At 34.3% G+C, this 21,640-nt stretch overlaps 3 protein-coding genes across 4 annotated transcripts; all 3 read left to right on the plus strand.

The window, feature by feature from the left end:
* Nucleotides 1-4,834: 4,834 nt before the first annotated feature.
* LOC110272936 (uncharacterized) lies at nt 4,835-5,980 on the plus strand. Its single transcript, XM_021125691.1, has 3 exons — nt 4,835-4,921; nt 5,129-5,393; nt 5,493-5,980. Exons 1-3 carry the CDS (start codon nt 4,835-4,837, stop codon nt 5,978-5,980), a joined length of 840 nt encoding a protein of 279 aa, XP_020981350.1.
* Nucleotides 5,981-10,543: 4,563 nt separating this feature from the next.
* Nucleotides 10,544-13,065, plus strand: LOC107492482 (NADH dehydrogenase [ubiquinone] iron-sulfur protein 5-B). The gene is made up of 2 exons (XM_016113508.3): nt 10,544-10,858; nt 12,788-13,065. Exons 1-2 carry the CDS (start codon nt 10,709-10,711, stop codon nt 12,884-12,886), a joined length of 249 nt encoding a protein of 82 aa, XP_015968994.1. The 5' UTR covers nt 10,544-10,708; the 3' UTR covers nt 12,887-13,065.
* A 2,649-nt stretch (nt 13,066-15,714) lies between these two features.
* On the plus strand, nt 15,715-20,195 carry LOC107492481 (serine/arginine-rich-splicing factor SR34). Of its 2 annotated transcripts, XR_001592772.3 has the most exons (15): nt 15,715-15,889; nt 16,125-16,218; nt 16,516-16,581; nt 16,662-16,736; nt 16,856-16,964; nt 17,045-17,091; nt 17,163-17,220; nt 17,413-17,462; nt 17,621-17,677; nt 17,786-17,913; nt 18,003-18,104; nt 18,735-18,822; nt 18,912-19,392; nt 19,687-19,763; nt 19,908-20,195. XR_001592772.3 is itself a non-coding variant. In XM_016113507.3 (14 exons), exons 2-14 carry the CDS (start codon nt 16,132-16,134, stop codon nt 19,909-19,911), a joined length of 894 nt encoding a protein of 297 aa, XP_015968993.1. In that variant the 5' UTR covers nt 15,724-15,889; nt 16,125-16,131; the 3' UTR covers nt 19,912-20,195. The 2 variants fall into 2 exon arrangements, 1 of the variants encoding a protein (XP_015968993.1); XM_016113507.3 differs by lacking the exon at nt 18,735-18,822 and having other exon boundaries at nt 15,724-15,889; nt 19,359-19,392.
* The last annotated feature ends 1,445 nt before the right edge of the window (nt 20,196-21,640 follow it).

A 21,640-nucleotide genomic window follows, 5' to 3' on the forward strand; every position in this document is an offset into this window, starting at 1 on the left:
AATTATTAAATTAATTGTCATTAATATTTCTAATGGTCTGAGATTACATCTAATTATATAAAATTATTCATTTTTTTATTATTTAAATATGAGTCATATTTTAATAAAAATGTTGGTGCCTAAACTTTCTCATAATTTATATTTTATAATTATATAATGTCTTTTTCGCTCTTAACTCTTTTCCACAAGCAAGAAGGTGAGAAGAAAAATTTGATCTTCAGGCACACCTAACTAAAATGCCAAATAACTAGATTCTATGATTAGTCCATATAGCTATCGTTTAATTAATGCGATATTGATAACCAAAATATCGATCTATAAGACTATGACTCCTTTTTTGGCTTTTTCCATTAATAGATGTTATTATAATTTGATCATAAACTCCATTATATGTCACACATGCATGCTAGGGAGAAATAATCTTATCGTTTTCCTTGGAAGATGCAAATTTGGATATTGATTTGCACTAGCACATGTCTTACCAAGTACTAGTAGGATGAAATTATGAGTGGATAATAAAAATGTTATTTGTCCTTTAAATTTGGGTCTCTAATTAAATTTTTAATTTAAATAATATTATTTAACTAAAATTTATTTAAAACACATTCTTATTTTTTAGATTAATATATAATTAATTGAGATTATTAATGAGTTGGTTAATATTAGCTGGACATGATTTTGTGCAGAAAAGCAAAATCCATGGCTTAAGCTTATTGAGGTGGCGATATATCATGATAATGTTTTGCATGTTTTCTAAGAAAAATAAAATATTCCAACTAATGCATGATCAAGAAATAATGCTAAAGGAGAAGATAAAAAATTATCATTTTTATTGATAGAAATGAAGAACACATGTTCGATCTCGAAGTTGAAATTGAAAATTTTACAAGACTAGGCTCAGCTGTTGGCAATCTTCTAAGAACCCCATTAATGTCTTTGGCGATTCCAACTCCAAGGCTTAACGTAGAAGCCATAAACAAGTGTTGTATGTCCCATAAAAGATAAATTCTATGCAATAATCATACACAACATAAAACTGCAATAATATGAGGAAAATAATGAAATCTCTTCTTTAAGGCAAGTCCCAACTTCCAATCGTTGTTCAAATCTCTAAAGAAAACGGCATGCACGGTGAAGTAGAAACACTGTTCTGTTTCAATATGCATGTTGTCCTCTGTGTCTGTTATTCATTCATAATTTCATATGGTGATAAAAATGTAATAAGGTAGCTGCAAGGAATAGGGTGCCGTAATAAACAATACAGAGAGAACAGCGATAAGTCTTCTACTTGGGACAATTTTATCGGAAATGTGTTATAAGATACATCTTATAAACTCATTTAGTTTTATTTTCTGCCTGCCATTTCTTGTTGGCTTGTCAGTTTGATATATAGAATTGGAATTGGATTTTAAATTTAATATTGCAATGAATAGAAATAAATTATGTAAGTACTTTCAAATTTGTTGGTTAATATTAGAATTGAGTTTGAGCGTACCTAATTTAACTTCAAAAGTTAATGTATAAAATGACAAATGTCTAATATTTATAAATTCTTAATCACGTTTAGGAATTCTCATATGAAATATGAATATTGCAAGTGGGTGGCTTAATAGTATTGGATTAGATAGGTTTTGATATTGTATTATAATTGAGATTGAACGAGCCTAACTCAATTTTATAAGTTAGTTTATGAAATGAGAGATATCTCACACTTATAAATTTTTTATAGATTTTATTCTTAAGAGATGCAATAATTATAATATATCCTTTTGTAAGTTAAAACAAGAAAGAAAGAAAAAAAAATCTATGCAAAAATTTAAATAAATAAAAAAATCTTGTTTGAGAGAATGTGTTAGATAAATGTGTCTTCTCTTAACATTTTATTTTTTTTGGAAGAAATGATTTTATGAGGTTTTTGTGTAAAAAAATGTATTAGAGATATAATCTTTCATCTATTTTATTAATATGTATTTTAAATGTTTATGATATGAAGAATTCAAATATTATTTTAGAAGTTATCAGTTTATATTTTTATAATATTTAATTTAATTTAATATATTTTAATTTTATTTATTTAGTTACAAGATTAGGCTTTGTACTTGTGGGTTTAAGATTTTTCTTGTTTTGACCTAATAAAAGATTATAAATATCTCATAAACTATTGTAACCGTAATATTCAGAGATTAGACGTGTGAAAATTCCCTTTTGGTTTTGGGATAAAACCATGATGTGGATAAGTGAGGTTGAGTGAGTCTCTCTTGTTGTATCGGGAAATTAGATAAAAAGTTGAAAAGTGCTTTCGATTCAATTCCCAAACTATGGCATGGACAAGTTAGGTTGAAGAGTCCCATTTTTGTTGCGTCAAAAAATTGGGTAGAAAGTAGAGTGATTATCTTTATATTCAATTTCAATCTATTGCTTTTTATTTTGTAGTTTTAATTTTTTTTATTCAATTTGAATTCTTATCTTTTTGTTTATCTTTTATTTTTTATTATTTGATATCAGAACTCAAATAATAGATTAATCATTATTAATCTATGTCTGTTCTTCTTGTATAAAAAAAAGAGACTAGTGTCTCTCTCACATCTTGTATAAAAAAAATCTTCTTCTTCCTTTCTCGTTGTAAAATTACAAGTATCCCAAACCCTCATCTAGACTTTACGAGTTAACCCTTCATATTCTTCATCCCCATTAACGTTTATCCAAGTTCGTAATGGTGCTTTGATGGTGTACACAGGGACTGATTGGTGGTAGTGTGTCGTGCATATCGCCATTGTTCGAGGTAAGTCAAGTTAGCTTTTGTTGCATTAAATTGGCAGTAAATAGTGAAGTATGATGAACATGCATGTGATGTTAGGATAGATCAAAGACAATATGTTGTAGGTGTAGTTTAAGTGAGAGTTGTGAAGTAGTTACAGATAGGTATTTGATAATAATAAAAACAATGTAAGTATTTGAAATTTTTATTTTTTTTGTGATGTTGTTATATTGTGTTAGTTGTTTGGTTAACTTGTGACAAACTTTTATGTTTTGGTATTTAGATGAGTGAAGACATAATACTTGTATTTTACCGCGTTGAAAGTTTTGTTAGAGACAATAAAGGTGTACTTGTGTACATCAATAGAGAAAGTAAAAAAAAATTTCCCAATGGATATTGATTTGATCTACTTCTTTGATCTATAAAAATTTTTCTTGAACTTGGATTACCATGATCAATTGACCACAAGGCAATTTATTAGTATGATCCTAGTTCTGCTAACTTGGAATATGGAATTCACTCAATTTATGGAGATAAAGAGATTAAACTTTTGCAAAAAAACAGGATGCTAACAAATTCTAATTGTTTGATTGTAATTGTATTTGAGATTTGTCATTTCATGTGCTTGAAATTGCATACTTTGAGTAATTTTATCATGATTTCATTCTAATTATGGTTCTAGTTGCTTAATTCGAAGGGACCAATTTGACATATATACTATAAATATAGGGACTTTTTGACTTTAAAACGTCGAAATTTTAAGAATCAATGAATAAAGGTGGGGACGTATCTGTTCCCTCAAAACATTGTTGTTTAGTGTTGTCTCAAAATGACGTCATTTTAGTCACGTGTTCAGAGACTAATGTGTCTTGAGCGTCACATGTGTTGCTTTACCTGACACGTCACACTTGTAATTTCCACGTACGAGAGAGAGTGTCGTGTTAACCAGTTCAACTTGATTTGGAGACCTACATGACATATATCTAATAATCTTGGAGATTCAAAACCCAATTAATTTTTCGGAGGGACAAAACTACTGGGCTTTTTGAGACCTATTTGAGATATTACTCATAATTCTATGAGTAATTGACTTATAAGTTATAATATTACATAAATAAAGCCATTTTCATCGGATTTTTTTTCTAAAATAAAATAAAAAAATTTATTATTTTCCTAATCAAGATTTTCGGACTTTAATTTTTTAAATACAATTTTTTTTTGTATTTGGGCAAGTTTGCCGGACCCACCGACGAACTCTAAAAAAACGAACAAGTTCGCCGTATCTATAGATAAATAATAAATGAGTATGGCGAACTTGCTAGTTTTTTTAGAATTTGTCGGAGTCCGACAAACTTGCCCAAATACCAAAAAAAAATTATATTTGAGAAATTAAAATTCAAAAAAATCTTGCTTAAAAGAATAATTTTTTTATTTTATTTAAAAAAAAACCTATTTTCATCTTAGAGTTACAATAACGGACTAATATAATTTTTTATTAAAATTTTTTTTGTCTTATTGATAAAATAGAAGAAGTACAAAGTAAATATTTGTAATCATTATTATTTATGCGGTAAAAGTAAAAGAGAGTACAAAATAAAATAGAAATTCACCGTACTTTATTTAAAGTTAATAGTTGAGATTCTAAATTATTAACTTCACGTAAAATTAACTACATCTAAGTTTTCACCACAAAATAAAAATTATTTTTTTATATAAAAAAATATTAATATTTTTGTTAAAAATAAGATTATTTGATATAATTATATGTGGATTTTCGTAGGTAAACACATATTCTGCGTATTGAACACGTGCAACACACAAATTGTGAGCCAATACGTAAATGGGCTCAATTTTATGGTTATGGAGGGCATGTGTGTGCTATGCTTGGATATGGACTTAGGGGACTAGACATATATGTGGGACATTTTTTTGTCAGTTTGATATGAAGGAACTCGGACCGTGCGTGTTCATTGGCTTGATAATTTCTATTAACAAATCGCACGGTCTGATTTGTTTGGTGATGGAAGTAGAATTCCGAGTAGAAGAATTCGGACCTAACGAATTCGCAACTAAGGAATGCGATGGCAAATCACACGGTCCGAGTTCTTAGCTGAGAGATTGAATTGGAGATCATTGAACTCGGACCCTCCGTTTTGTGGAACGGTTAGCTAGAAATCGGATGGTCCGAATTCAGTCTTTTAAATTTTTTTTTGGTTCAAGTTAACCTAGTCGTAGGGTCCGAGTTCCTTAAAGATGGCGATATAAAAAGGTGAAGTAAACTCGTGGGACATTAGCTGCGTCTTCGTCCAGGTGGATGGGACTCACTTGTACGGAAAGTATTAGGGTTGTCTACTTGTGGCAGTTTCACAGGATGGCAACAACAATATCGTCCCAATTGCGTTTGCTATTGTGGAGGGAGAGACTTCTGATACATGGTATTTTTTCCGTAGTAACCTCCGTCAACATGTTGTTACTCGGGATGGTGTGGGTCTAATATCTGACAGGCACGAGTCCATCAATGCAGCTGTGGAACGTAGTAACGGAGCTTTTCATATGTTTTGCATCAGGCATATAGAGTCGAATTTTCTGAGAAAGTTCAAGGCACCATACCTCCAAAAATTGGTCGTTAACATCGGTAAACATTTACTAAATTTAAGCAAATTATTAATAGATTTTCCTTAAATAAATCTATTGATCTCAATTACTTTGCTTTCTATATGTTTTGATCTGCCAGGATATTCCAGGACAGTGCGGGAGTACGAAGTGCGTTACCAGCGGTTAAGGGACCGAGACGAGGCATACACAAACTGGTTAAACCAAATTCCTCGCGAACAGTACGCATTGGCCTTTGATGGCGGGTACCGATGGGGTCACATGACGACGAATCTAGTGGAGTGCATCAACTCAGTTTTGAAGGGTGCACGCAATCTTCCCATTACTGTTCTTGCGAAGGCAACATTCTACAGAATAAATGAGTTGTTCACCCGTAAAAGAGCGGAGGCGGAAGTCCGGATCGATGCTGGCCATGTGTTTTCTGAGATAGTGACCTCAAAGTTACATACAAACCAACTTGCATCAGGAAACATCCAGGTTAGTTGCTTTGACCGCCAGAATGAGGTCTTTGAGGTTCGTGAGATGCCAAGTGGACTGGAGTTTGCAGTTGATCTACGTAGCCTTCGATGTGACTGTGGTGAGTTCCAGGTGGACCAGATCCCCCTGTAGACATGTGTTCGCTTGTTGTGCCAACCAGCGACTGGATTGGCGACTGTATGTTCATGATGTGTATAAGATAGATCAAGTGCGGCGGGTGTACCGAGCACGGTTTAGGCCATTAGGTAACCCCACTACATGGCCTGCTTACAACGGACCTCGGTTCATACCGAACCCGTACCTGCGACGGGTGACGAAAGGTCGCCCCAGGATGACGCGCTTTCTGAATGAGATGGACATGCAGATGTTACGTCGTCCTAGGCGATGTACGCTATGTGGTGCTAAGGGACATAGCCGAAGCAGATGCCGTCGGTCAGCTGGTTCAAATACCAACAGAGATGCCCCCTTAGTTCACAGTTTTAAGATGATATTGTATAATATAACCTGAATGAGCAAATTGAGGTAACATGACCTGCTATATGTAACCTTATAATTAATGACAATCTAGTATTATAACATATCTGTAGCATTATATAATATAATGGTTAGTACATCAATTGATAAATATCTATAGGAGCATATTAAGCTTTTATGAGACATTATTACATACTCCAGATGGCTAATACATCAATATTGTCCAACACATATAAAGTACTCTATACAAAGTCCAACACATACAAATTAGTCTAAACATTACATAAAGTCATCGGTACATAATTTCTAACAAATACAAATAACTCTAAACATAACTCCACAACTACTTTCTTATTGTCCACTTTACATCCTTCACAAATTTCTTGCATTTCTTGGCCACTTTTTTGAAGATAGAAGGGGTGAAACTATTAGCACTCCGACGTGGCGGATCAATCCTAAGATTGTAACTTTTGACGTTGTCATCCGGACTGCGTGCCTGACCTGTAAACAATTTAGAATAAACAAGTATGTGTAGCACATTACATATTCATTACCAACGTAATTACCACAAATCAAAAAGGAAAACCCAATAAGAGATGCCATTTATGCAAACGAAGTAAATAAGTAATCAAATATGTAAAGCAAAATATTTAACATAATACCATCGTTACGAGATTCTTCATCCTCGTCGAACTCTTCAATTTCATCCTCGTCATCCGGGTCATCTACTAGATACGCATCGGTTTCTTGTTCGAGCACGTTAGTGTCTTCCTCAATGAGTCCTATGTTAAGCCGGTTAGGATTTTGACTATTCAGAACACCGCGTCCACCCTCACTCCTACTAGAGTCAACAGATACGAACCCTCCAGAAGCAACGGATGAGGTATGGCCTGGATACCTCACATCCAACGAAAATATACCAGGCATGAACTCAGGTTGATGGCCATATTGTGGTTGTGCTGCATCTGCAGACATGAACCCAAGCAACTGGCTAAAAGAAGTTTCATCACCTATTTCAAACTGTGACATACCCCAATATTGTTGCTGTACTGGAAATGATGGGGTGAACTGTGTCTGAGGTAGATAATAGGTCGAGGACTGAGGTTGTTCTTGTGGAGGCGGAATTGGAGGTGATATATGTTGCTCCTGCTCTTCATTGTCCTCATCCATATCCTGACTACCCTCATCGGTATCTTGATTACCCTCATCCATATCCTCATTGCCCGCATCCATATCCTGGTTACCTTCATCATTCTCTTCACCCACAAGATTCGACAAGGCTAAGCGGTCCCCATATTTTGATCGGTACCAGTTCATGTAAGTATCCAACGGATGCTGTAAAGGCATGGGAAGCTCAGAAAGAACATAGTGATACCTGTTTGTCCAATGCATCACCCAAATTGAATGAGTCGGTGCCGTGGCCCAGTTAAGATTCTTAGGTCCAGTCAGAATCTCTCCATGCGCCTTATCCAAATTCTGTTCCTGAGTAGGTACTCCTTGAAGGAAATCGAATTGTCGTCTGACCCTATCATACGATCTACATCATAGGCAACCCAGACAAACTGGAAAAATAAAGAAAACTCATGATTACAACCCACAATTCAAATAACAATAACAATGACTGATAGTTTTGTCGAAGCCCTTAGCCCCAAATCTAATACTTCTTTAATTAAAACACACATGGCCTTCCTGAAGTTCATCAAAGGCCTTCCTGAAGTGAGCTAGCTTCAGATATCTATATCGTCGGTCACCACGCTCCCAGTTACGCCACCTAATACAATGTCCTCAATTAGGTCAACTGAATCTTAAATATCAAGAAACGGGTACATTGTAACATAATATTACCTGTTTGCTAGTGGAAAACTGCGGGATTCTCTAGGAAACGGCGATAGATATGGCAATCGGATCCAAGCCCAACCGAGCATAAGTGTTAGTGGACCATCTATTTCCTTACAGTTATAACGAGATGCCCTGCATAACGCCGTGTAAAGGTGTGCTAGGCATGCCGAACCCCAACTATACTGTCCAATATTGACAAAATCACGAAGCAAGGGTAGAAATTTTCGGTGCACACCTGCCCCAGACTTATCCCCAAACAGGATCGTCCCGATCAGCAACATAATGTGACACCTCACATACCTAGTAATTAATGACAATCTAGTATTATAACATATCTGTAGCATTATATAATACGATGGTTAATACATTAATAGAAAAATATCTAACCTAGCATATTAGGCTATTATGAGACATTATTACATACTCCAGATGGCTAATACATCAATAAGTTTAGCAACATAATATGACACCTCACATACCTCTGTATACTGATTTCGTCAGTCAATTCTAAATTCTCTTTTAGATTCCGCAACCATGTCAGTTTTATGCAGCTTGATCTACAATCCTCCTTACGAGGTGCAACCCCAAATTGAAGTAAACACTCCGCCTCCGTGGCTTCAAAACTACTCATTGTCATCCCTGTGACTGGAAGACCATCTGTGAGAAGACCAAGTATTAGAGCCACATCTTCAAGAGTCACGGCACATTCACCAATGGGAAGATGAAACGTATGTGTGTCTGTGTGCCAACGTTCGATTAGAGCATTTACCAATGCTTTCTGACACTGAACTATCCCAATCTGAGACACATGATAGAACTCAGTAATTCGTAAATGCTCATCTACTCTATCGTTGTACCGATCCGGAGGAATTGGGTGGTTACATGTCAAGATTTTTAATTTCTACAAAAAAACATAACAAATTACTAGTCATATAATTAACAATTACAACTTACCATCATCAATCATTTTATTAAATCTTTATATAACTAATTCTTTTAACTTCTAAAATTTTTTAATTAATCCTTAAAATTATTCATAATTACAAATAAAATTCATCACCAATACATTTATTTTTAATGAAAATTCTCAACAATATTACAACATCTTAAATAGTATCTAATATTAATTACATATTTGTTAAACATTTTTTCCTCAATAATAAAAAGTATTAACAATCAGTATATACCATCATTCATATTCTACAAAATATTAACATTCATATTCTAAAAACTTTAAACATTGTCATAATAAAAAATTTAACATGGCTTAATTAAAATAATCATATTAATCATCTAGCATTAACACTTTCTCACAATAACAATAACATTAACATTTAAATTCATCGATAACAGTTATAGTTAATTTTTTAAATAAACATATTAAATATGATTAACTTACAAATAATTATACTAAAAATTTATAAAAAATAAAAAAAAACATTCTCTACTGAATAAGAGATCTATTTAGTTCTTTTTCTATTACTACCGAAACCAGTCCATCAATAATAATGATAACGCATTCTTATTAATAATAATATTTCTAATTAAAAATCTGTAAAAAAAATTTAGAAAAATCTAACAAATATTAAAAAATTAGTCATAATTATTCTATTTTTATATTCTTCAACTACATTTCTAACAACAATCATAATAATTAAATTCTTAATATTAATAATTATAAATATAAAAAAACTTATAAAATTTAAAAATAATTAAAAAAAACTTACATAATCAGGATCACTGAGATAATGAATAATATGAAACTCAGATTGATCAACATCTTTAATTTTATATTTATAGGCATGATTGCTTCTCCTCCACCACGCAAAACTCAGCTTCAGAAAAGAAAAAGAAGGTGTGAGAGTGAACTGTGAGAGATGGGTTTGGTTTTCGGATGGTGAGAGAGGGTTAAAGGTGTTTGTTTCTACAAAAAAGGGACACCCTTCGGGGATAAACTAGAGACCGACGCGTGTTGAGTGCGGCAGTGAACTCGTACCGTGCGATTGGTTTGAGACGAAATCGGACGGTCCGTAAGCCTTTTGCAACTCGGAGGGTCCGAGTTGGGAAATGGGGTGAAACGATTACAGGGTTCTCGGACTGTGCGTCTTGTGACTCGAACTCTGAGAGTTCGAGTTGTTCCCCCCTGACACCACCATTTTGTGTAGCACTTCCCTTCCCCATATCAGAGCACTTCACCTTCGATGGTTCCATATGTAAATTAAAAAGCGACGTAAATGTGTGTCAATACTTTTTCTATATATACACGGTATTATAATACACTTTAAATATTAATATTAATCCAAAATATTATATTGGTCTCAATATTAAAAAAAAAATTCTGAATAAATAAATAAATAAATAAGACGAGGATAAAAGGGGGAAGAACTGAAGAAGGGGAAAACGGTTGTGGCATTTTGGTAATTTAGGGTGAGGTAATGGTGATGGTAGTTTGAAGCAGGAGAGTGAAGGAGATCAGAGGCATTGTTGAGTAGCGAGAAGAAAGAAAGCAAAGCAGAGGAGAAGAGTGAAGGAGAGATCTGAGTGAGGATGGCGTCAGGATGGGGAATCAATGGGAACAAAGGTCGTTGCTATGATTTCTGGATTGACTTCAGCGAATGCATGTCTCGCTGCCGTGAGCCCAAGGACTGTGAGCTCCTCCGCGAGGACTACCTCGAATGCCTCCATCACTCCAAAGAGGTCTTCTTTCTCTCTTTCTTTCTTCTTCTTATTATTGTTGTTCTGTTTCGTTCTTCATTGCTTCCTTCCTTCCTCTTTCATTCTCCAAAACCCTAATTCCCAATTACTCTATTCAATTCCACTTTCATTCGTGCTGCGCTTTCAGATCTTAAAGCCTTTATATTATAGCGTTGTTGTTATCTGTTATCTTCATGTTTTGGTCATTTTGTTAACTAGCGGTTTCATAAACCGCCCAAGGCAGGTACTATGGGGCACAAAATCAGAGCATGCCCGGTGAATTATGCTACTCGTCGTAATGTTATCAATTCTCATGGTCATGAGTTTCCAATCCATTTAGACATGGTGAATAACGCGATACTAGTGATATTTCTATATTGCACTTCAAATCCTGTGTTTTTGCCCTGTTTCCACATTTATGTTGTATTGGGATATTGGTATAACTGTAATTATGTCTTTTCCCTTTAGCAATCATACTTTGATCTACATTCCATATCAGTCTTTGAGTTGATATCGACACAGCAGAGTTGTGCTGATCTCTTCGGCTTCTCTGATTTCTTTCGTGCTTCATTTTGTTGCCTTCCATTTTGTTCTGATTTGGCCAGGGACAGTGGATTTCCTTGGGTTTGCTGTAGGTTTATTTTAGAGTAAAGTTCTTTTATATAATATATATCAAGTTGCTTATACTCCATTAACAATGGATAATGGCTTATATCAAGTTGCTTATATTCCATTAACAATGGATAATGGCTTATCCTCTGCTAGCTATTAGGCTAAACTGAATGGCTTAAAATTATTAAAGGATCATATTTAGTTCTCTAATAGTTTTACTTCAATATACTGCTCTAGGATGTATAATGCTGATGATTATACGATGATTTCAGAGATTTGTTGTTGTTAATTGAATTTATCATACAGTGCTGTTTAGCTATTTGATTAGATGCTAAAGGATTATCGGACTTCTTTTTCATTCTAGTATGCCTCGTGAATCCCAAGCTTGTGAAAAATTTCTCATATGGTACATATGATGAGTATTGCTGACACAAAACAAATATACTTGGTTTATGAATGACAGAAATAGTATATAGACATTGAGTTGAGTGATGTTTGAAGTTGTTCTTCTCTTGCATTCATGAACTGTTTAAAGCAACCCATTCATGCTTATCATTGTGAATGGTTTAAACTTATAATCAGGTACCATGGCTCCATTATCATCAATTCCTTGTTTTCCTTCTCTAGTTAAATTGCTTCAAACATAGCTCTTGAACTAGATGTATACTTTTAGTGTTAGTCTTATGAGTGCTTCTTTCATTTTTTAAAAATAAAATATCCTATACAGCGGGAGTGGTGAAGAGAAGAGGTGCTTTTGGGAAGAACCAAAATATGGGTGGAAATTGAAAATTGTTGCTCATTTGGGATTTTTAAAAATAATAATTATAATAAGGATCGAGTATCTAATTTTAAGCATATAACAGTACTGTAATTATAACCTTATCCTTAAAATATTTTCTCTTGAAGCTTACTTTGGTGGAAAATGTATTTCTGGCATTTTGGTTGAGGTATAATATCAATTGAGAATGCCACGTCTTAACAAAATGAAAAAGCTGTGAATTTACTTTGCCTCAGCATTGTGAAAATCGGATTTGGATCCTCTAAATTTGAATTTCACTTTGGTAAAGTGTGCTCTCACCATTTATTTCATAGGTGGGACCAAGAAAAATATGAGAGAGAAACTATTCAAGGGTGAGAAATAACACTTTATCCTCTAAAGTAAAAATTCAAAATTTAGAGGATCCAAATTCGTGAAGATCACGCAACATAAGTGTATTGGGTTGGATACAAGGCTTGTTTTCAGTGCCACACTGAAGTAAATTTGTGTGATGAGTTATGACATGTGTGATCACTTATTTTGGTTTTTATTGTTTCCTGCAGTTTCGACGAAGAAACAGGATTTACAAGGAAGAACAGCGCAAAATAAGAGCTGCTGCTAGGAAAGATAAGGAGGATGAGGCTGTTAAAGGACATCATTAGCACTCAATCAGTTATCAGTTTAAGCTTTTGAATAAGTATTATGATAAAACAGTGTAATTTTTTCTTGGATCGGTGTTCCTGCAAGTTCAGTGTGCCCTTCTTTTTATCCCTTCAACATTGTGGGCATCGTTTTTGTGTGGAATAATTGAAAGGTCGACTTCGGACTGCAAATTAAACTATGAGCGTGCATCTTTTGAGCTGCGGACAAAATGCTTAAATGGATTATAATCCATTAACGGAGAAAATCAACGGATTAAAAGATTAAATTCTTTTATCGAGATATTGAGCTCTTTTTTAAGTGTTGAGTGGGACAGTTACACGAAGTCTTGCATTTTCTTTTTCTTGTTGCTTGGGCTCTACCAAAAAGGAAAACAGGAGAGAAGGGATGACATCACCAACAACAGTATTTTGATTAAGTTGGATGCCACAAACATGATTGAAATAACAAACTAACTAATGCTTCTTAAATAATCAACTATTTAAAAAGATGTAAATTATTCTAAAACTTATCAAGATTATTTATATTAAAATTTTAATTACGTTAACTTCATATTAAGGGTTTATTTAGGTGAGTTCTTATAAAAAGAATTTTTTTACTGATCTTTTAAAAAGATTTTTTTTGAAAAACAAAAGCAATTTTATGTTTTGGATATCATAAGTAAAAGTATTTTTTATTTAATAATTATGATTGGGTACAAATAATATTGTTGGTAAAAAATTATTGAATTCGAAGGAGAAGGTTATTCGAATTATTAAGTAAGCTTTTGGAGCAGATGGTGTTGGAGGAGACGTATTTTAGGGATATTCATTAAGTAAGAGTTCGATTAGCTTGGCAAATGGAAGAGTTACTCGAGTAAAGAAGATAGAAGATTTTTGGAAATCAAATGTTATTTTGTAACCGTCACATGATCAATCAGGCGAAAGAGTGGAACGATTACCCACATTTTTGCACATGTGGGAGTGTCACTTCGAATTGATCGGTTAGGGAAATGGTTATAAATACTAGAAGGTTTGAAGATACAAAGGTTAGAACTTCGTTTCAGAAATTACTCACGTACACTCACAAATTTCTATTGGGTTTTTTCCACTTGTTTTCATTTTTCATTTACATTTTCTGCAAAGTTTACTTTTCTTGCAAATTTTTCTTTCAAACAACATTTAATTTCCTTGTTCAAATTTACATTCTCACATTGTTATTGCTTTATTTAAATTCAATGCAAACCATTTTGATTTCAGTCATTCTTATTTTCAAAACCTTTTATTTACTTGTTGTTTCTTCAGTCGTTTACTCTAATTCTGTCTAATTCGAGGGTCTTTGATGCACTTCTAGAGAACTGGTACTTGCAAAAGAGAAGTAGATTTCGCTCCCAGACTATTAGAATTGAACCACTATTGATTTGCTAAAAAATCGACAAAACAAATATAAAAATATTTTTTGTTTTTTTATTATGTTAAAAATATTTTATTATTGGGTAAAAAAAAGTATTAAATTGATCTCTTACGTTTGAGCGTAATCCTATTTTGGTCTTTAACATTTAAAATGTGAATCTAAAAAAGTTTCATTTAGTTTTAATATAGTTTCATTGTGAAGTCAAAGTTAAATAATTAGCATTATAAGAACAAGGTCAATAATTTAGAGTACAAGTACAAGTTTCAGAGGCACAAAATTAATTGTAGATGCATCAATACATTTATTTATAATTTTTCTTCAAAAATATTTTTTTATCTTTAGAATTTTTATTTTTACTATTAAAATTTTGTCAAACACCTAAAAAAATAAAAAAATTTATATTTTTAAACAACTTAATAACACCCGAATAAATTTTAAAAATATTATTTTCCGTAAAAGTAATAAAAAATCCGATCACGTGTTTTTATAATCTAAGGATGATTACATTTTTACTTTCTTATATTATCAATTTTTTGTCGATATGGAATCAGTTGAACTTTAAAAATTAATTTTCATTGTATTAAAGAAAAATGTTTTGTTACTAAATACTAATACATTTTAAAAAAAATTCTTTAAATAAATATATAACATATGTATTAAAAAAATAAACCTTATAATTTTTTTCATTGATGACTTGAAAAATAAATATTAGCTCAATATTTATAAAAGAAAAAAGAAAAAATATAGGTAGATAATAAAAATATTAAATAATGTGAACAATAAATACATCGGATGTTCAATTTACTAGATATACGAATAGTTATGCTAATATTAAGATTTAGTTGGATAATTTGAGAATGTAGTGTGTTTTTACGCCAATTTTAGAACCCATTATTCATAGAAATCATGGTCTACCTAGCAAATTACAATACGGGTTTGTTTGTGTGAGCTTCTAAGAAAAGATATTTTTTCGAGTTATCTTCTTTTAAAAGATTTTATGAAAAGGTAAAAGTAATTTTATGTTTTGATATCTCATGTAAAAATATTTTTTATCTATTAATTATGTTTTGATATAACAATATAAAAATATTTTTTTATTTTTTAGTATGTTTGGCAAATTTCTATTAGTAAAAGTAAAAGCACTAGTAAAATTAAAAAAAAATCTTTTTTGAGAAGCTGTAATTTACATACAGTTTTTCAAAAAAATATTTTTTTAATATTTTTATTTTTATTATTAAAAAATTGATAAATACGTTTAAAAAATAATTTTTTTTATTAAAAAAATTTCTTTTATCAAAATAATGATGCCAAAAATCACTTAAAAAATGGTAGCGGAAAGTGGAATGTGAAAATACAAAATAGTGTGACGTGCAGAAAGCCGTGGGCGTGCGGGGGGGCTGGGCATAAATATCTGATAGTTGAAGGCGTCATCGTAGATATATTTTTTCTTTTTTTACTTTGCCTCCGTACCGAAACCACACTTTACTATCACCACAACACATAGCGGGCGCGCACCCATCCGCTTCTCCCTCTCCTCTCAAAATTGAAAAACCCTAACCTGGAGGCCTTCCACTGCAAACCTACCGATCCCTAATTCCGTCTCATCATCAGAGGTAAAATAAAATCCCTTTCGCCCATTTCAACCCTTCTCCGCCCCCAACAGTCTCTATACCCTCTTTCCAATTCAACTGTACAATTTTATTTCCTCTTTATTCTCTCCCTTTCGATGTTCTGTTTTTATTCTGCTGAGAATTGAAATTCCTGGCTGAATTAGCTTAATTTTAGGTCTTCTATTCACCTTTCAGTTTTATTGTTGTTCCTTATTTTTCGATTATTTTATTGCCGCAGATTGAAAATGAGTAGGCGTGGGAGCAGAACAGTCTACGTTGGCAACCTCCCTGGTGATATTCGTGAAAGAGAAGTAGAAGATTTGTTTTCAAAGGTACTTTGCTATTTTCATTCTTCTGGAATTCTGGTAACTGGTAAGTTAGGGGAGGCAAATGCCCGTCGCTGAATTAGAATAGGTTCTTCTGGAAGTATTTGGGGATTTCTGATATGAAGAAGTTTACTGTAGGTAGGAATAGGATCTTGGATGTATTATTGATGTCAATAAATTGCTAATTCTATATCCAAGTAGTGCAGTTTCCCTCTTATTCAAGCGCAGTTAATGTTTTGTGCATGTCTTGGTTAAGTATTTTACTTCTTTCTCCTTTGTTTACTTATAAAATTCACTTTTCAGTATGGACATATAACTCACATTGATCTCAAGGTTCCGCCAAGGCCTCCTGGCTATGCATTTGTGGAGGTGAGCTTGGAGTAATGTAGTTTGACACAAATTCCCTTTCTTTTCCCCCCTTTATTCTAATTGAGTAATGATTCATGCAGTTTGAAGACTATCAAGATGCTGAGGACGCGATTCGAGGGCGTGATGGATATGATTTTGATGGCCACCGCTTGCGGGTTAGTTTTTGCTCACAACAACACACTTATAGTGATCATATCGCAAATGCAGTGACATCTATAAAAAGTGGCGTAGCTGCATTGTCTTGTTAATGTTATTTAAATTTGTATTCTTATAGGTGGAGCCTGCACATGGAGGGCGTGGTCATTCATCTTCAAGAGATCGATATAGTAGTCACAGCAACGGTCGAGGTGGACGTGGGGTATCTAGGCGCTCGGAATATCGTGGTGTGTAGACTGTTGGTTCCTGTATTAGTTGTTTTTGAGAATTTGATATGCTTCTAAATTTACTTTCATATCCCCTGCAGTTCTGGTCACTGGATTGCCCTCTTCTGCTTCATGGCAGGATCTTAAAGTAAGCTATTGTGCTTATTTCATATCTGTCAGATATTTGGGGGGCTTAGATAATCATTGTTATGAATGCAGGATCACATGCGAAAGGCCGGGGATGTTTGCTTTTCCCAAGTTTTCCATGATGGAAGAGGTACCTATACATTCAAATAAAATGCTTCTCCTAATTTTGAGTTTGTCTTTTGGGGTCCAGTTCTTCATTTCTCTTTCCTTGGTTTTCTTATAGAAAGTGGTATTTAGCTTGTAGAAGAAGAGTCTGACATTATTTTAATCAGTCATTCAAAAATCTATTCAAGATTTATGGGGTTTTATGGTTGGTTTGCAGGAACTACTGGGATTGTGGATTACACAAACTATGATGACATGAAATATGCTGTAAGTTACTTGTTAATTCTTAAATATATGGGTTTATCTAAATGCAAATGAACATATTTATGTTATATTGTCATGAGTTATGCTCTTTGATATCCTCATATCCCCAATAAATAGCTTATATATTTGTTTTGTTTAAATGATTATTTGTGTTTCTGCAGATCAAGAAGCTTGACGACTCTGAGTTTCGGAATGCATTTTCCAGGGGCTATGTTCGGGTAAGACCTAAATTTGATATCTAGAAAACTTTATATTTTTGTCCTGTGAATTCTCCTTCTGCTTCAATTTTTTTTCCCTTATACATTTTTCTCTTTTATGCTATGTAGGTGAGGGAATATGATTCAAGGCGGGATTCCTCTAGAAGTCCTAGTCGTGGCCCATCTCATTCTAGAGGAAGAAGCTATAGCCGCAGCCGCAGCCGCAGTCGTAGCTACAGTCGGGGCCGGAGCCCAAGGTCTGTCCAGCATGTATTTTAGATTCCACACGAATCCTTGTTATATGTTAGATTCATACTTGAATCATTACTTTTTGTCCTTCCTGCAGCAAATCTCCAAAGGGGAAGTCTTCACCACGGTCACCAGCTAAATCTCCACCAAGATCTGCTTCCCGTTCTCGTTCAAGATCAAGGTCTCGTTCTTTATCAGGGTATGAAATCTCTTTACTTTGTATACTTTTTGTCGCTTAATGTCATAATGTGTTGATGCCTTGATGGAAAGCTTTTAAAGTATCTTTTGATTGATACTGTTGTTGGTCATCTCTGTGTCTGGAGAACCCATTTAGACCTTTTTAGTTATGTTCAAGGACCAAAGCTCTCCATCCATCCTTTTGGGTCAGATAAGAAGGCATTATTATTAGTATGGAATTGGGGGGAACGTAGAGTAATAAAGGTTCTGGTAATTAACCAAATATAAGTAATTGAAGATGGAGTTTTTAAATTCTAGATTAACAATTTAGTTTCAACTACACTGTCCCTCTGAAGTCAGTTGTCTTCACATTCTGTTATTTGTGTTGATGATAAGCACCAAAGGCCGGAACTTGTCCATTCAATGCCTATCTTTTATTACTTGTAAAAGGCATGGGATCCTGTGCCAAGAAAATGTTAACTTTTCAATTGTTCATTTTCCCACACATACTGTTTCCTTTTTCCATGCACCCGTTGTCAGTTTTCCCTTCATGGTGTGCTCGTGTCGTACCTGGCTAAACATGCCTCCTAGTCAAGGTGTTCACTTTCACTTTCCTTCGTTTTTGTGAAAATACATTTGTTTTTTTTATTAGATATGGATACTTGCGGCAAACTGGAAAATGGAAATTAGGAACTTGGTGGGATTTGGTTCAATTGCGTGCAATTCAATTTGTTGTAGAGGTATGATGTTTTTTAGATGGGAGACTTTGGATACCCTCATAGTACATGTGTTCTAATGCTTTTAGCATGTAAATGTCCATGGGTGCTAGATTGGGAACCAAGGAGATCATGGATTGCTATTTAGAGCTGGATGTCTTGTGTATTAAGGCAATTGGGATTTGGAAATCATCTCCAATGAGCAATAGGGACAAATTTCATTGAAGTATGGACTTCAAGATTTGCCATGCCAATAGGACGCCCTATCTGGATTCTCTGGATTTTGTGGTGCAGTAGGGAAGATTTCTTCTCTCTAGTCCACTGGTGTCGTACTCTGTGATGCTTTATTTGTATTTGTTTTCCACATCTTATTATTAGCTTAGAATATCTAAAACTTCCTTTTTGGCACTGTTTTACTGTTATATATTTTACAATTTTGTTCTTTTACCCTCTCTTGGATATGTCAACTGTGACTTGGGAGAGGCATCAAGGCTGTTGGATCAAATTTGATAAAGGGAACTTGTGGGTTTTAAATTCTATTGTTTCTGGAACTTTTGCAGATCACGATCAAGGTCTAGGTCTCCATTGCCTGTGGTGAGTAAATTCTCTTAAACCCCCTGATTAAACGTTGATCTGCTTCCTGCCTTTAGTCTTACCGCAACACAGTATGGTAGGTATGCTTGGTTTTTTGAGTCAAGCCAAGCATGAAGACTTCGACAGTTGAGGTCTTGCTTTTCTGAAGGAACTTTATGACTTCTAATATAGTATTTCAAAGTGTTGTGGTAGTGGGGATCCATATATATGGCGGAAAATGTATTTTAGTTTTTAAATAGTGTATGGGATACTGATCCTTGTTTTTCCTTTCCGTAATTGATTTTTTTATTCCAGCGTAATAAAAGCCCAAAAAGACGCAGTGCTAGCAGGAGTCCAAGTAGAAGCAGGAGCAGGAGCAAGAGTTTGTCCCGGTCTGTTATTTCTCTTAATGATTTTGCCTTCCGTAGCTACACTTTCTAGTTTCAAATGATGTTTGGCGATGGATGCATCCTCAACAGTGTTTGAATTTTTTGCCGAAAAAAAAAAGGATCTAATTCGTCTCTTTGTCTGGGCAGGTGAATTTTGACTGTTATCAATCTTTACAGTTGAAGAAGTGGGTGAAGGTGAATGACACAGAAGCTTTTCTATTTGAATTGACATTTTCATCGAGAGCACCTGCTTGGTTAAAGTTGTTTATTCAACTCCTTTGAATTAAACGTTAGAATTTTTCCATGTCATTTATTTGGAGAATTTGATGATTGGACCTAGGTTTTTTTTAGTAATAGACTGTTGAATATCAAATTCCCTGAATCTATTATGATTGTACTTTAACATTATGCATGCATGAATGTTTGGCTTGGTCACTCTATCTTCTGGGAACTTACTGCTCAGTTCCCACTTTATTTTTAGGGCACCAAAGCTTTACTTTTTCAGGACCGGTTTAACGTGGATTTCCCCCCTATACCAAAACCAAACACCGAAATGGAGAAGGCGTTTACGATATTTCATTGTTTTCCTGGTTCAACATAACCTCCAAATGAAGTCCATCCTTAAAACAAGTCGTTGGACACCCGATTAGTTAGCATTCGGTTCTCTTTGTTGTACACAATGGTGCTTAACTGAGTTTGTCTAAGCTAAATTGGTCGAGAGATTCATGATTTCATCATGCGGTTAGTGTTGCCTTTGAAGTTATCCTGGAATCACTTGTGCTATGTGCTTTGTGTTTTTGGTAGTGGTGTTTTTACTTGGATAAGCACGTGGTTACGTGGTGGGCGTTGAGTTAAAGAATAGGCATAGACGAATTTGAGGTGGTAGTTGGACGTGGGGGACAAGTTGATTGTCGTAACGTCCCAATAAGCATACATGATGTGAACTTGACAAGCTATGTGGTGGCTCCTCCCTTGCGTGGTTGTGTTTTCATGTCATATCATGTGCTGTTTTCTTCATCGAAAAGGGACCGAACCTCTCTTCTCCTTTCCCTCACTTGTGGCCTAAATTCGATTTTGCGTCATGAGCCTCATCCTTATTCTTTGACTTGTTTCGCCATCCTCACCGCACCCCTTGAGCTACAATGATTAATTCCCAAGTGGCTATACAAGAAGATGAAAAATGAAAATGATCCTAATTAATCTATGTTTTTGAATATAGAAATTAGAATAATGAGATACGTGAATGTCGATTGGTTGGCGAGGAGAGAGGTAAAACAGTAGACGTAGTTTAGTGTCCAAAAAATAGAAAAGGAATTGGGGGAGAATTAAGATATATTTAAAAAATAAAAAAATGTAGTACTACTTAGTTAATAAGGCAAATTTAAGAAGAAACAGATGAAATGAGAATGATCCTAATAATTTATGTAATATAGTAATGAGATACGTGAATGATTGGTTGGCGAGGAGAGATGTAAAAGGAAATGTAGTGTCCAAAAAGGCAAAAATAGAAAAAGAAATTGGGGGAGGGGAATGCATTAAATAAAGCATAAAAGTGTAACACCTACACGTACACATTTGCCACAAATCCAATCCCAATCCCAATCCCATTCCTTTGGATACAGAAAATGAGTTTGAAGGCGAAAATGTTCGGAGCCTTGAGCGACGATATAATCCTCAAGATCTTCCACACTCTGGAAGATGACCCTCGCCACTGGGCAACACTCGCTTGCGTATGCACCAGATTCTGCTCCCTCATCCACACCTCCTGCTGCAAGTCCCTCTGCCACCGTACTATCCCCTCCGATCTCCTCCCCTCTTCCTCCACTTCCACCGCCGCAGATTGGGCCTCTCTCCACAAGCTCTCCGTTTGCTGCCCCGGT

The sequence above is a fragment of the Arachis duranensis genome, chromosome 6, assembly GCF_000817695.3.
Source record: "Arachis duranensis cultivar V14167 chromosome 6, aradu.V14167.gnm2.J7QH, whole genome shotgun sequence".
Lineage (NCBI taxonomy): Eukaryota > Viridiplantae > Streptophyta > Magnoliopsida > Fabales > Fabaceae > Arachis > Arachis duranensis.

Bases quoted from the DNA above. Each gene is read 5' to 3' on its own strand.
- LOC110272936 (XM_021125691.1), top strand. From the start codon at position 4,835: ATGCGATGGCAAATCACACGGTCCGAGTTCTTAGCTGAGAGATTGAAT. The intron at 4,922-5,128 runs GTTAGCTAGAAA...GCAGTTTCACAG, and splicing joins ACCCTCCGTTTTGTGGAACG to GATGGCAACAACAATATCGT. The intron at 5,394-5,492 runs GTAAACATTTAC...TTGATCTGCCAG, and splicing joins AAAATTGGTCGTTAACATCG to GATATTCCAGGACAGTGCGG.
- LOC107492482 (XM_016113508.3), top strand. From the start codon at position 10,709: ATGGCGTCAGGATGGGGAATCAATGGGAACAAAGGTCGTTGCTATGAT. The intron at 10,859-12,787 runs GTCTTCTTTCTC...TGTTTCCTGCAG, and splicing joins GCCTCCATCACTCCAAAGAG to TTTCGACGAAGAAACAGGAT.
- LOC107492481 (XM_016113507.3), top strand. From the start codon at position 16,132: ATGAGTAGGCGTGGGAGCAGAACAGTCTACGTTGGCAACCTCCCTGGT. The intron at 16,965-17,044 runs GTGTGTAGACTG...TATCCCCTGCAG, and splicing joins TAGGCGCTCGGAATATCGTG to TTCTGGTCACTGGATTGCCC. The intron at 17,678-17,785 runs GTAAGACCTAAA...TATGCTATGTAG, and splicing joins TTTCCAGGGGCTATGTTCGG to GTGAGGGAATATGATTCAAG.